Source organism: Rhineura floridana, chromosome 6 (assembly GCF_030035675.1).
Source record: "Rhineura floridana isolate rRhiFlo1 chromosome 6, rRhiFlo1.hap2, whole genome shotgun sequence".
Taxonomy (NCBI): Eukaryota; Metazoa; Chordata; class Lepidosauria; order Squamata; family Rhineuridae; genus Rhineura; species Rhineura floridana.
This window is the reverse complement of record NC_084485.1, coordinates 79408566-79422654: the sequence shown is the minus strand read 5'-3', so window position 1 is coordinate 79422654 and position 14089 is coordinate 79408566. Positions and strand designations below refer to the sequence as shown.

The 14089-nt window shown below is 43.8% G+C and overlaps 2 protein-coding genes across 7 annotated transcripts in view; one reads left to right on the top strand and one right to left on the bottom strand.

Annotated features, from left to right (window-relative positions):
- The window catches only part of SNAPC2 (small nuclear RNA activating complex polypeptide 2), a 7148-nt gene extending 4880 nt beyond the window's left edge, over positions 1-2268 (bottom strand). The window contains exons 1-4 of the mRNA XM_061632638.1: positions 1870-2268; positions 1524-1704; positions 210-323; positions 54-122 (exon numbers count right to left, since the gene is read on the bottom strand). Of these exons, the coding sequence (XP_061488622.1) occupies positions 54-122; positions 210-323; positions 1524-1700 (360 nt within the window). The 5' untranslated portion in view covers positions 1701-1704; positions 1870-2268. The remainder of the gene's footprint in view (positions 1-53; positions 123-209; positions 324-1523; positions 1705-1869) is intronic.
- LOC133387574 (zona pellucida-binding protein 2-like) lies at positions 1506-14089 on the top strand. 6 transcript variants are annotated; one of them, XM_061632630.1, is made up of 10 exons: positions 1506-2278; positions 3674-3766; positions 4880-4993; positions 6223-6360; positions 6755-6967; positions 7527-7627; positions 8277-8451; positions 9046-9216; positions 10123-10201; positions 10837-14089. In XM_061632630.1, exons 1-10 carry the CDS (start codon positions 2095-2097, stop codon positions 11156-11158), a joined length of 1590 nt encoding a protein of 529 aa, XP_061488614.1. In that variant the 5' UTR covers positions 1506-2094; the 3' UTR covers positions 11159-14089. The 6 variants fall into 6 exon arrangements, with proteins under 6 accessions (XP_061488614.1, XP_061488613.1, XP_061488616.1 ...); XM_061632629.1 differs by having other exon boundaries at positions 8277-8464; positions 8984-9216; XM_061632635.1 differs by having other exon boundaries at positions 2186-2966; positions 8277-8464; positions 8984-9216.

The window sequence follows — 14089 nt, the reverse complement described above, 5'->3', positions numbered from 1 at the left end:
CCCAAGCTACTGCACTGACAGTGGTACCCATCTAAGATCATAGAAAGGGTTACCTGGGAAAAAGCAGCTGTCACAGCATCCTCAAGACGACCTGTTAGTTTTTCAGCAAGCTCTGTCCATACCTAGAAAATGGAAGTGTCAGATGGGTGAATACCTTTCAGCTTACGTTTTACCATATCACATTACCTATAATTTTAATGCTTTCATACCTCAATAGGTGCTGGAATTGGGGCATCTTTCTGTTTACGTTGACGATACTGATACTGTTCCTTGACTGCCTCCCTTGCCACACGCTCTTTCAAGTGGTGCACAAATGCCAAGATCTGCAATAGCAGCACGTCATAGAGGTCATACATGGAATGCTTTGAGAGAGGCAAAATTCTGCTTCCTGAAGACACCAAAATTGGAGATTTCTTCAAGGCAGAAGTAAGAGAGGAACACTGCAGCCACAACAATATTTATAAGCTTTGTCACATCTATATCTGTTGCTCATCAAGAATAATTATCATTATACTCCAAAGTGATTTGGGCTCAAGTTTCCAGGTTCAAAAATTACTCACACTTGACAGTTGAAGTCAACATATATAACAGGCAGAATCTTGATCAACATGAGCTTATAGGCCAATATCTCCATGGGAGGAATGAGCATTTACAATTACTCCCTTTGAACTAAATTTCCCAGTATACATGTCTAAGTTCTAAACTAATTTTGTATGCACCCTCTGGTAATAGATGTGCTTTTTAACCTTCCAGTCCTCAAGAAGTTCATTGGACTCTCCCAATTCATCCTCCCAAGAACTCTGTTAGGATTCATTCATAAAGGCCACCTAAGCAGAGATGGGTTCCCTACTAACTCTATATGTTGGCCATTATTCTGCCAATAGACTGCATGGCATTTTTAAAGTAAAAGTTGTATGTCCAAATGGACACAGTCCCAGCTTTTGGACACCCAGTGGACACAACTGGACACATAAAATATAAGAAATGAACCAAGAACACAGATTCAGATTGAAAGTCACTGAAACACTGACTAGAGAGATTAAATTTTAGTGAAACTGACAAGAAACAGTAGAACATAGGGGCACATTGCACAATAATTCTTAGGGTTATTACAAACCACGTCTTTCTGAAAAACTTAACAAAATCCCTCTCCCTTTACACTATGATGTCTGGTTCTTTATCTTTTTTTGGTAAGAGTTCTGCTACAGTAGCACATGGATCATAGGCAGCAGTTTTTAATTTCCTTTTTAATTCATGTATTTAATGGTGAGTGGGCAGGCTACTAAAATTTTTGCTACGCTTGTCACTTGTGTAAATGCATTTTTCAAGGCTGCATTCACTCCGTTTTTTGTTTACTTTGATCCACTTTTGACTCTGTCGAAATATCTGGGCTTGTCCATGGTCGCGAGGCTTCCACATGTAAGCTATTTGAATGATTAAAAAATGGACACCTGGTAACTCCTTAAAAGTGCCCGTCCAGATTCGAATTCTGCTCTCCATCACAAGGCTATTCCCCAACCCACCTCTGCTTCATCCCTTGAAGGCAGGTATTTCTTCAACAGTTCCGGCCGCAGCGGACCCTGGCCTTGAGCTCTCAAGGCTTGGAGAAGGCGTCGCTTTTCTCGGTCTGTCCAAACCTGGGTTGTGGGGCCCAGATCATAGCGAGCAGGGGCTGAACGCAGCCTCGAAGGTGGCTTCATGGTACTGAGAGGTGGAAAGAACAAGCAGGGAGTAACAGTAGAGGAAGAGAAACAGAAAGACACCCAGGAACGCCAGACCCACCGTAGCGAGCGGTTTATTCTGTATCCTCAATTTCTATCAACCCATTCTTTGCCCTCCCTGCCTTCTTCACCTTACACGCACACCCACCGGGTTTCCAGCAAGAGGTTGCTTCCAAGTTGTTGTCGCACACCAATGACGTAGCTAAAACACGACGAAGACCGCCGAGGGCCAGGAAGAAGTAGAGGCGTAAACAACAGAAGCAGCGTCTTCTGTTGGAATGCCGGGGAAGATGGGCTCTATAACATCTCGACGTCACGAAGGAGCTGGGGGGTTGTGTAGCAACCAGGTGGCTCTTGCGGGAATTCTGCATAGATGGCTGGCTCTGTCCCAGCAGGGAATCCCCACATCCCACAGTTCCCGTGGAGACAGGGAAGGGACGCCCTCCAAGGCTCTAGACTGGGATATATTGTCCTGAAGTCTGGCTACATGTCTTGCTGGTCGGTCGGACTCGGAGTCGTTTTAGGGGTCCTAGTTCTGCTGCTGTGTGATGGGGCCGGTATGGAGAGGGGCGCTGTGTGGGACTGCACTGCAGCTGAGTCCACGAGGATATGGAGCACATCAGAGCAGCAATCGTTTATGGAAAGCAAGGGCTTGGTGTCCTAACAGGCAAAAATCAGAAGATGAAGATTTTACTTCACCTGTTGGTTTCTGCTTGTTATGCAGATTTTTTTGTTTTAAAAAAGATTTGACTCTGCCCATAAACAGATAGAACTCAAAAGAAACACAGACTACTCTGGAGTAAAGTGGCTACCCATGTGATAGACCTTTGTATTGGGCTAGACAGCAGGAGTGAAGTTCAGCTTCAGACTTCTGGAACCAAGTGTGCAAATTACTAGAATTCTGAGGTCCGCCAACTAGTGTCAGGAGCAAGATCCTGGGCTGGACAAACAGTACAGAACCACCACTGGTAGTGGAGGTAACGGGATAGCACCACATGGCAAATGGTGGTTCAACAGACAGAGCGAATTACCTGTTGCACCCCATGAACCATATACTGGAATAGTCTACATATACAAGTATAAATTTATTGTAAAAATATAATTAATAAATCTGCATCTGAGTTACTACAGATTAGGGATTTTAACACAGAACTCTAAAACTGGCCTCTAAAAACTGCAGCTGAGCTGCAGGAAGACCTGATGAAAGACAACCAATTAACTGCAATCCTAACTAAAATAGCAGAAGTAAGTCCAACTGAATTTAATGGCGCTTACTCACAGGTAAGATGTTAAGATTGCAATCCTAAGATTGCATAACTTTTTCAGATGTGGTACGCTGAGGCTGAGAGATAAGTGATCACCACAAAACCAGCCATGCCAGAAATATATATAGCAATTTTGATTGCTGTTGTGGAAATACTGGTAGTCTCTACATATCATTCAGAAATTTACCAGTAGATCCCTATGTACCTTCTGCCCACTTCTGGTCAAAACATATGGGAGCTCTCAGACCTCATAAAATATTATTTTATATTTTTAATTGCTTTTTCAGAGAAGTGAATTCAAAGCCTCTTACAAAAACAAACATTAAAAACAACTGTGAAGACAACCTAAAATGCTCTCAATAATATGTATAAAAGAGCAAATCCAACTCAATTCAACCCTACCCACCAAAAGTTAAGAAGAAATCTAAGGTCCAAAGGCCTGGATGAATGAAAATGATTTTACGTGAGCCTAAATACAGATAGTGTATGCCTTCCCAGGGAGAGTATTCCACAAAGGAGGAGCTACCACTGAGAAGGCCCATTCTTGTGTCGCCATCCACACCTCCTTTGTAGTACAATATCACAAAATTAGGTAATATGGTTTCATGAACACTGAGATCCAGCAGCCTGGATTGTAAAGATACTTTCTAAGGGTGGTATCTTGCTAAGGTCTTGTCTCCTTTTCAGGCTCTGGACTTTACCTTGATTTATATGAGTCTGATAATGGAACTTCTGCAGGACTGGCACATGTTGGAGAGACAGTACCTGCTGCAGAGATGGGTAAGAACATCATGAAAGATTAGTTCCATTCAGCTGACATTGCTTCTAGATCCCTAGCAATAAACAGAGACATCATCTCATGCTGGGATTAGAGTTTGATCCACTTGTTTCATCCTGCGTCAGTGGCAGAATGTATGTCTTGGAATGTTTTTCCTTTCATGGATTAACTCCAGAAGGTTTAGAGGAATCTGACTGTCATATATTTAATTTGGGGCAGAAAGTCTCCATGTCTAGGTCACTGTCATGATGATTGTACACCCATCTAAAGTTTACAAGGCTCTTTGCTTTCTTTTGGATTTTTTGGGCATCCCAAGAAAGAAAGGTGGTCTAAAAAGAATCCAACTCACTTGAGATGGACTAGAGCAGGCCCTTAATTTAGAATTGAATTGTGACTGCTCCTAAATCGAGAAAAGAGTCTTTTCCGCTTTCATTATAAAGGATTATTGTGGCAGTCTGGTTTTTCTCCGTATAGCAGCAAAGAGCAATAAGCTCCTGTGAGGAATGTCGGAAGCTGCCTTATACCATGTCAGATTATTTGCCTTTGTAATTTAGTACTGTCTATTTTGACTAGCAGTGGTTCTCCAGGGTCTCAGATGCCTTTCAGCACTACCTGCCACCTAATCCTTTTTACTGAAGATGCCAGGGAAAATCTGGGACCTTTGGTATACAAAGCATGTTCTCTGCCACTGGCCTATGACCCCTCCTTTCAGAAGACAGGATAAGCTGCCATCTGACCTGCATAGCTAGCATGGGTCTTAAATCCAGGGCCTCATTATCATGCTCTGACCATCAGAGCTAGCCAAGTGATAGATGTTCTGTAAATATGCCTATTAAAGCAAAGCCCAACTAAGAAGCTCTGCCACCTTAGACAAATGTCCAATTAATTCTTTCTGATTTATTTATTATTTACTACATGTCTATCCCATCTTTCTTCCAAGGAGCTCAAGACAGAGTGCATACTTCTCCCTGCCCCCCCCCATTTTATCCTCAGCAACTCTATGAGGTAGATTTGGCTGAGAGGTAGTGACTGGCTTCATGGCTGAGATGATTTGAACTTGGGTCTCTCTGGTCCTAGTTTGACACTCTAACCATTCAAATTGCTTATTCTTTCAGATCCCATCTTTATCCATGTCGGTGCCAATGAAATCACTCTACCTTGCAAGCCCGCAAAGATGGATTTTGTGATTGGTATGAATCCCACCTACAACTGGAGCCTGGAAAATGAAGGTGGGCCTTGGTTGCTTGGGGCTCTAGATGTCGAGAACAGATGTGTGAAGGAAATAAGAGGAAGGATTTCTTGGGAAAGGCATCTGTGGCTGTGCCAGTGCTGCCGATGTCTCTCTAGAATGGTACAGCCACAGAGTGTTTTTGCACTCCAGACAAGTCTGAACTTTAGCAGCCAAGAAATTGTTTTCCAAAAATTTTATGTTGAGAATTAGTTTTATCCTACATATGCTCTCTGTGTATCTGCATCTTGGGCAAGAGCCCATGTCTTCTACTCCAAGATCCACTACTGATCAGATACATTTACATAACATTCTGGAGACACACATTCAGGCCAGGAAGCCAGGTTCCTTTTCCTGTGTGTTGGGGAGTCAGTGCTTGAATTATGGGGTGGAGGTGGAGGGGCCTCAGCCCCATTAGTTTGTGTCAGCCTTCCCTTAATTACTGCTACAGAGAGGCCATTATTGGGCAAAAATTGTGGTGAGTTGGGGTGGAACTTGTGGGTTTTATTAAGGAGCCCCTACCCCCCCTCCCAATTCAGTCATTGATTGGGGTGCAGTTTGAAGATGCATGAAAAAGTAACTTGCAAATACATTGATACATCTGTTTAACTTCCCAGACATGAAACTTCCCAGACATGAAACCAAGTTGATAAGATACTGCCTGCCTGAATTCAACTCTAGAGAGTTCAACAGATTATTCTGCACAATATGTATCTTAAAATGGATATTGGGAAAAATATCAGAGTTGCTGGAAGTGAAATTGACAAACGTGACACAGATCTCAGATCTTCATCTCTTTAAGATCCCTGTTACTAAAAAGTAGTGACTAAAGCAAGCTGTGAGACAACTTACTTTCTCAGACACAAAACTTGGTTGTGAAATAGTAGCAACATATCACAAAATATTGACTAGCTGTATCTGCACGTGTAAGCTGCCCAGTGCGTAGTTCCTATAATAAGAAAGTAAGTTATAGAAAGTTGTGTCCAAGAAAGGGGTTTTGTGTAGATATTCACAGCCCATGGGTAGCAAGAGAAATTAGACTTTCTGGATGAATCGATATACTGGGCAGAGGCTGGGACAGAGACCAATAAGTCTAGAGCCTTTTGCATGGAGCTGTAAAAATGTTAAAGGGCCAGAGGGTTCTGTTGACCTCAGTGCTGGTGCTTAGATTGACTGGCTGGAAGTGGAACATGGTCTTCCTTACTGTCTGATTCTGCCGTTTGGTTTCAGAAACTCATCCCCTCCATGGTAATGCTTCCCTGACTCTACATGAATTTCGTGCTGAGGACAGTGGGCACTATGCCTGCACCGTCTCCTACTCAAAGGAAGGCCAGCACCATACCAAGACTTTCTATCATACAGTGGTGGGTGAGTGTATTCAAGTTGTCCTGAAAGATGTTGAAACAAAGAGGACTGAACATTTTTACTATAAGGGTGATTGGCAAGAAAATGACACCAGTTTTGATCCATATGTCACTTGGCTAGCACAATGAGGAAGCTGTGGAGGAAACATATCTTGGGAGAAATGTGAGACTTTGACCTGTTGTCAGACTCTGTGGTCAAGCATATCTAATTATCTCATTGCTCTGAGAATCTATTGTCTTTCTTGGAATCTAGCTTTTTGTAATTTCTTTCCCTTCTCCAGACTTCTTTCTTCACAGTGGACGTGATGTGGAGAACGTGGCTTCTGCACTCTTCCCAGCCTCCATTTTAGGAGGAGAAGCTGTATACTAGATCCCCATAACTTTGTCTCTTTTCTCAGGCTACCACATACGTGCAGAGTTGCAGGTCCTACTGGTTTTTCAGAGCAAATCCTGTGATGAGGCATTGACGCATGGGTTCCTGAAGACCCTGCAAGAGCATCTGAGTAATGTGGTGTCCCATCTCCATTGTGATCTTTTATTTGGGGGCGCCAGCTGCTTCCCCACCATGGAGAAACCCTTGGATGAGTTCAGCTTCCAGGTAGAGCTAGAAGGTCAGAGCCAAGAAATACAGAGTGTTTATAGAGGATGGCAGAGGAAGTCAGGATAGTTGGGTTGAATCACAGTTTTTGGAGGAAGTGAAGTTTAGAGCAGGAGAGGTTCATGCAGCGAGACAGGATTTACCAGCTAGGGTTGCCTACTGAAAACATGAAAAGTAAGCATAGCCTGAATATGTGGCTTTGTTGAGAACAGACTGATTTTGGATAAAGGTATATTCCCTTGGGTTGGCGGGAGGGAAATTTCTATCATACAGTGGTGGGTGAGTGTATTCAAGTTGTCCTGAAAGATGTTGAAACAAAGAGGACTGAACATTTTTACTATAAGGGAAATTTCTTAAGCAACAAGGGTGACATGGAAAATATATCATGATTCAGAGAGCTGTACTAAGTTGAATTAACATAATTTCATACATCCAGTGAATGATAAGCAGCATATTATGGACCTATTTTGCTACATCAGTATTCAGGAATGAGAGCTTGGACTCTTTGTGCACTGACAGAATTGTGAGCCTGTTGGCAAGGGGATTCTAACATATTTGTCATTATTTTCTAGTATCTCCCTTTGGAAAGGGCTGGGATAAGTCCTGCTGCCCCAAGGATGATGCATTGGGATTAAAATGTTATCACTCAACTGTCCAGACCAATCTCCAACAGGTATGTCACCAAACCTCATCTCTACCCTACCAGGAAATAGCTTACCAGAGTTTTGTAGCTACATATGTTTGCACCAGATGCCTGTTGTGGAACTGCTTTTTACAAAGAGCATCCATGTATTTTATCTTCTGATTCAAGCACACTAGAACAAGGCTAATGTGTGTCTATCACTTCTGATGGAATGGCTCCTTTTTCTGGAGTAGGGCTTGCATAACGTTCCTTTCTACACCACTCACTGCTCACATCTACCCAACATCTGCCAATGTGGATGCATCTTGCATCCACAGGCTAGCACTTGGCAGCAACTGACATAAGAAGGTGGGCTATTTACTTTGGGGCAGGGAAAGCAAGAACTCCATGGTTACGAAGCTCTTGTATTGAGGAAATGATGGGTGCTTCAGCTCTAGGCATTTACAATGGAATTGCCACATTTTGTTCACTCACTTTTATGGAGCATCTGCATGACATTGCCATCAGATTCTTCTCCTTTGTTTTCCCAGTGTTCCTGTTTTTCCTTTTTCAGCGAGAACAACCACAAAAACAGATATGTGAACTCTGTTCACGCATGTCACATATCCATTTTGGCCCCTAGACCTCCTGGTCTTCATTCTTTTTCTCTTTCCTGACCACCCCATCTATCTCCCTACAGGCCAAGGAAGCAATAACCACTTTCATGGAGAACAACAAACACTTCCCCTTGGGAGAACCAGTTACCTCCCGCACTTCCTTTGTCAACACCTTTTTCAACTTTCTGGAGAGTGGAAAATGCCATAAAGGTTATGGACAGACAGAGGAGCTACAGGCACACTGTCCCGACTGCTGTAGTGAGTGGAGCAGGTGATCCATGAGCTGTTGCCTCATCCCTCCTCAGATGCTGCCTTTGGTCTCATAGGCTGCAGTGTCTGCTCATGTTCCTGGGAAGCCTCTTGCTGCATTTGTTCTAAGCTGTTACCCTAGCCTTTGCCAACCAGGTGGCCTCCAGATATTTTGGACTACAGTTCAGTGCTGGCTGAGATAGATGGAAGTTGTAGTGCAAAATATCTGGAGGCCACTGGGTTGGTGAAGGCTTGCCCCCTAGAGCTTTTCTGTAGCTGTGTTAGGTATCTCTTGGAATCCTATTTGTGGATTCCATCCAGTCATAGCAATTTAGTCCACCTGTTTAGCACCTTGTGCTAAGCATGACTCCCCCAACTCAAGGAGGGATGGCCTTGCAACTCCTTCTGGAGCCCAGTGGAAAGAAGGATGCACCTTGGGTTGGGCCCAAACTGTATACACCCGACTTAGAAATCCCTTCTCCCCCTCCCCTCCAACTTAGGTTGATCGAAGAATGAAACCTGTGCCCTGTCCATATTACAGGCTCTGCTGCTTTCCCTCCCTCCCTTCCCCTCCATGCCTTTATCTGCCACTTTGCTTGACAGCCTTGTGCCCTCCTGGAACGTATAGCGTGACTGCAGTTGGCAACTGTGCTCTCTGCCCGGCTGGGACATACAGCCTGAACTATGGGGCAACCATATGCATTCAGTGCCACCACCACTGGCCGACCTTGCATCCTGGTGCCAGAACAGCTGCAGAATGCATAAATACGAAAGGTATGTACTGTATCAGGTTGGGGACATGATGTAAGGCATTGGGTCTACTTCCTTAGAGACCCCCTTGGACTCTCTGGCATGTCATATTCTGAGGGTCAAGCTAGATACAACATTAAATGTGCCTTTTCATTTTAAGTGCAGGTTTTAAAAAATACATTTAACATCAGCTGTGGGGATGGGGCTGATAAGTATCATGATTGAAATAGGAGGGGGGGAATTAACCCTTTCATTCCTTGCTGCAGTCCTGAGAAAAATCCCTCCCCTGAAGCTGGCATTTGCATGATCACCTCTTGTGATCATGTTAATTATCCAAAAACCCACCCACCCTCACCATATTAAATGCAAAGACACATTTAACTTCAGATGGCTATGTTCCACGTCCACCGTTGGAGGCAGTATGCCTCTAAATACCAGTTGCTTGGAATCACACATGGGGAGAGTACCGTTGCACTCATGTCCTGCTTGCAGGCTTCCCACAGGCCTCTGTAAGAACAGAATGCTGGATGAGATGGATCTTTGGCCCGATCCAGCAGGGATTTTCTTATGTCCTTATATTAACATCATGACTAGTTTGGCCTGAGCCTCCCATTATCTTGTCTCATTAGTGGTGCAAACTGGAGGAATGGATGAGAGTTAGCATTTCAAGGGTCCCTGAAATGGTTAAAAAGTATGGTGGATTAATCAGAGGTACCCAAGAACCAGCACCCCTAGATTGCAGCCATATATATATTGTTTATCCTGGCTGGATATTTCCCTTTGGCTGCTCTTTTCCCTTGAGCCTACCTCCCATTTAACCTGAGAGTTCCTGAAATTAATAGAGGCATGTGCTTCTGCTGAAGGGTGGCTTGGCTTTGGATGCTCTGAACAGCCAGAGCTCCTGAGTGATCTGTGTCTCTTTCCATACAGTCCCTCCAAGACGTCGGTTTTCCGTTCTGATGGTAGCCTTTGCCCTCCCGCCACTTACTTGCCTCTGTATTATTGTCCTGTGAGTTCTGGATTTTCTTCTTTTCTATCTAAGCTCACTCCTGTAAAATTTGCTAAGACAGTGGTATGGATGGTCATTAATCGAGTGAGAAGTTCAAAGAGATTGCTAGAAGTGACAATGGTGCTGCAACCAGGTGTCACAGACTATGCCTAGATATGTGAGTTCAGGGAGAGGCTCCACTACTGGATCTTATATCTGTACCACCAATTCTTTGCATTCCTGGCTTCTGGGACTAGTTCGCACAAGATAGCTTTTGCTTTCATTCCACCTGTGTCCTTCCTTGAATACAACCCCCTGCCTAGTTTCCCCACATGCCTTTCTACATTTTGATTGGCACTTTTTTCAGTGACCAGCCCTGATCCTGGCCATTGCTCAAGATATGCTGGTTGGTGTATCTCCATCCTCAGTAATTCCATTTTAAAGGGAGCATATGCCATAGGTACCCACAGAGCCCAGGAACCGATTTTATGGGCAAGATGATGTTACTACTTCCTAGGCACCCAACTTCCACTAATATGCACCCTTGCCTATATTTTGCTCTTGGGGTTCTGGACAACCAGAACAGTGTGGGAGGTGGGTTGACTAAGATCCATGCGCCTTGTGATAGTAAGGGATTCTGTGTTGTCTCTGCGCAGCTGCTGCTATTGCTTCCGCCGTCATTGGCAAAAACGTGATTCTTCTACAAATGATGGTGAGACCAAGCAGCTAAATGAAGCAACAGTCCTTGCTGACGATAAAGCTATTCTGGACTCCCAAGAAGATGTCTCTCCCCTGCTGCCTCCTCCCAGTTTGGAGGATCCTGACAATAAAGGGGCCATGTTTCCACCTCCTTCCAATCTAGAGATGGAGCCAGGTGGGGCTATTTCACCACCCCCTGTTGGGCCAGAGGAGCAGCCTGTTATTGAAGATGTTGTGTTTCCACCATCCTCGCCTGTCTCAGATGTAGAAAGTGCATGACTCCCAGTAGTAAATTAATGTCCAACAAACAGACCTGCTTCAAGTGTTCCTACAGGTTGCTGATATACTAACCATCTACTGATATAGTAACCACTTGTTCCCTTGTTCAGTCTCTGGGCCCTGCAAGGACTTCTACTACTATAGTTTTCTTGAGTTTGTTATAGTTTTTTTCCTACATCTGGAAGATAATGGAAGAGTTGAAAACTCCTTCATCTCCTGTCATAGTCCACCACTGTTGGAAGCGGTTTGGAAGGAGTGAGCCGAGCTTGAATTTCCAGTAGGCATGGTGGGTTACGGCTAGACTGGCCAAGATCATAGCAACTGTAGTGAAACAGTCAAAGGCTCTAACCTTCTTGTGGGAAGACAGACAGAACACCCCACATCAAGCTTCTATCTGTCATCCATCTCCCTTCCTTCTCCCCCTGCTCTCCCAAGACATTGTCCTACAGTGCCACAAAAGAAGCAGCAACACTGCAGTGATGGTTTTGTTTGTGTTTCTGGCTATCACCCAGTTGAGAAGAAACCAATCTACAGTAGCTACACTATGGTCTGACCTTTACAAGTAGAAGTTGGAAAACCAAGCCAGTCAGGTTTGACTGACAGTTCAAAAACAGCAGATTCAAATTCCAACCCCTCCTAGCTCCTAAAGGTTGAACAAATGCATGTCTCCCTCATTTTTTATGAATGTTGGGAGGAGACTATGCAAGAGCCTCAGACCCACTGCTTAGGCCCTGCTCCCTTCAATGACAGTCCTGAACACTGTTGAGCATGCTATACACGGCAGGGTCTTTCCTAATTATCTTAGTAGGTGAGGGGGCTCATATGGAGAAAAGCATTTTCCAAAATATTCTATGCACAGAACACTTCTTGGAGAATTGGGGCAAGTTTTTATGTCTTTATATACAAGTGTAAACACCTTCCTCTCAATTTTAGCCACAACTTTCTAGGGCTCAGCCCAAAAACCAGCTTTCACTGTCAGGACATTCTTTTTTTATGTATGAAGTGTGATACTAGTGAATGCCCACATAACAGTGTACCATCACAATCCCTAGAGGAGGGACAGTTGTAGGATGTTTAAGCTTGTGCAGTGTGTGCCTTGCCATTGCACTCCTACAGCTAAATAACAGTTTTAGGATTGAGTACTACCAGGCTACAGGGTCAGCGGCTGTGCAGGCTAGAGACCCAGGGCTATATTACTCCCCACCACAACTCTAGTTTCTGTCTTTTACAGTTGTTCAACTGGTGTGATGGGGTTTCCACCTCTTACAAGAACCTCTCAGTGTGTACACTGAGAAGGGGGCAAGATTTCTCTGATAGTGTTCAAATAATTAGAGCACTCCCATGGCCTGGGTAAATTGGCTTAAAGTCAAATACATCTTATTAACACATTCTGATTAAGCAAATGCCAACCTAACTGATTCTGTGGGTCGTGCACAGAAGAAATATGTTGTTATGCAAAAAAAAAAAAAAAAAAACCCAGCAAAGCCTGAACATTGCCACTGATTTTCCAATGTTTGTGAGGGTCCTGCTTACCAGAGCCTTGTTAATCCAACTCCAGGTTTCTCCTCCTCCACTTCTATTATTTAGCAAATATCCTTTCCTGTTCTAGTTCCCCTGCTCCTAATTTTCATTATCATTTGGTATGCTCTTTGGATTCATCCCTGTGTATTCAGATTTGTTCAGCTAAAACAGGCTGGAGTGGGGATTACTAACCAGACCCTCCTAGAGATTTTGCGCAAATGTACAAAGCAGTTCATTTTAGAAAGCATGCTCAGTCTGTAAGTCCATTTGTGAATCTTACCTATGTAGATCTCTGAGACTAATGACTCACAGCAGGGAAGTCCCTGTAGCAGGACACAACTGTACTCAATTCCTACCAACAATAAGTTCAGCTGGTAGCCAATAATGACTTACGAATTGTCCTGAACTCAGAATAAGATAATGAGTGTCCACAGAATTGAAATGTAAAAATAATTAGCCAAACCCCATCCTTTTAGCCTACTTTTAAAACACTTTTCCCAAAACGCAAAGAACTCTTGTCTGAAAGGAAGAAGTTTCCCAAACTGCTTTATTCTACAAACATAATCTCAGATCAAGGAAGTTCAAAATCTTGCACATTATATACTGCCACACATGTGGGTTTAGCTGAGCAAATCAATTCCATGCAAAACAACAAAAGGGGAGAAAAAGCCAAACCCCAAGATGCAGATTTTTTCATCATGTAAACTGAATACATCAAATGAACTGAAGTGCTACCTGCCTGGATGCTACTCAGCATTAGTGATGCACACAATGCTCCACTCAGTTGAGTTAACCAAACCAGCCCCACTGAGTAGTTACAAAGAAAGCCAAGAAAAGTCACATTAAAGGTAGACACCTACATATGAACCAGAGTTTTAAGAATACTATTTTACACTCATATATATTCTAACCAGATTGCTCAAAAGTATGTCCCAGAGATTTCAATGGGGCTCACTGTTTAATCCAGAAGTTCTCCTCAGTGCACCTTGGAGATCTCCTGTCCTTTTGACCTTTTGGATGTTATGCTGGGAGCAATACTTTTGGATGGAGAACAGAGACAGGCAGCTGGACTAGGACACAGACCTCCCACTCCAGAAAGCAACAGCACAAGAGAAGGTCCTATGGACTTTCCCAGGGACCTAAGCCTCCTGCTCTCTCTCCCAACCTGGCCCATACATAGAGGCCAGAGGTCCCAGCCATATAGCCCAGTGCTGGAGAGAGAGCATCTACGGAACACCATAGACTCAACATGCAGCCCAAGATATTTTGTTGCCTGAGGTATGGAAGATGGACCCCTGTCCATCATTCCATGTACAAAAGCCAACCGGCAGTTAAATCTTGGATGCTATCTGCACTATGCATTTAAAGCAGTATCATGCCACTTTAAAAAGTCATGGCCTCCCCCAAAGA

Coding starts and splice junctions, on each gene's coding strand:
- LOC133387574 (XM_061632629.1), top strand. CDS start 2,095: ATGGCTGGCTCTGTCCCAGCAGGGAATCCCCACATCCCACAGTTCCCG. Junction 3,767..4,879: donor AGTACCTGCTGCAGAGATGG/GTAAGAACATCA, acceptor TTATTCTTTCAG/ATCCCATCTTTATCCATGTC. Junction 6,361..6,754: donor TTTCTATCATACAGTGGTGG/GTGAGTGTATTC, acceptor CTCTTTTCTCAG/GCTACCACATACGTGCAGAG.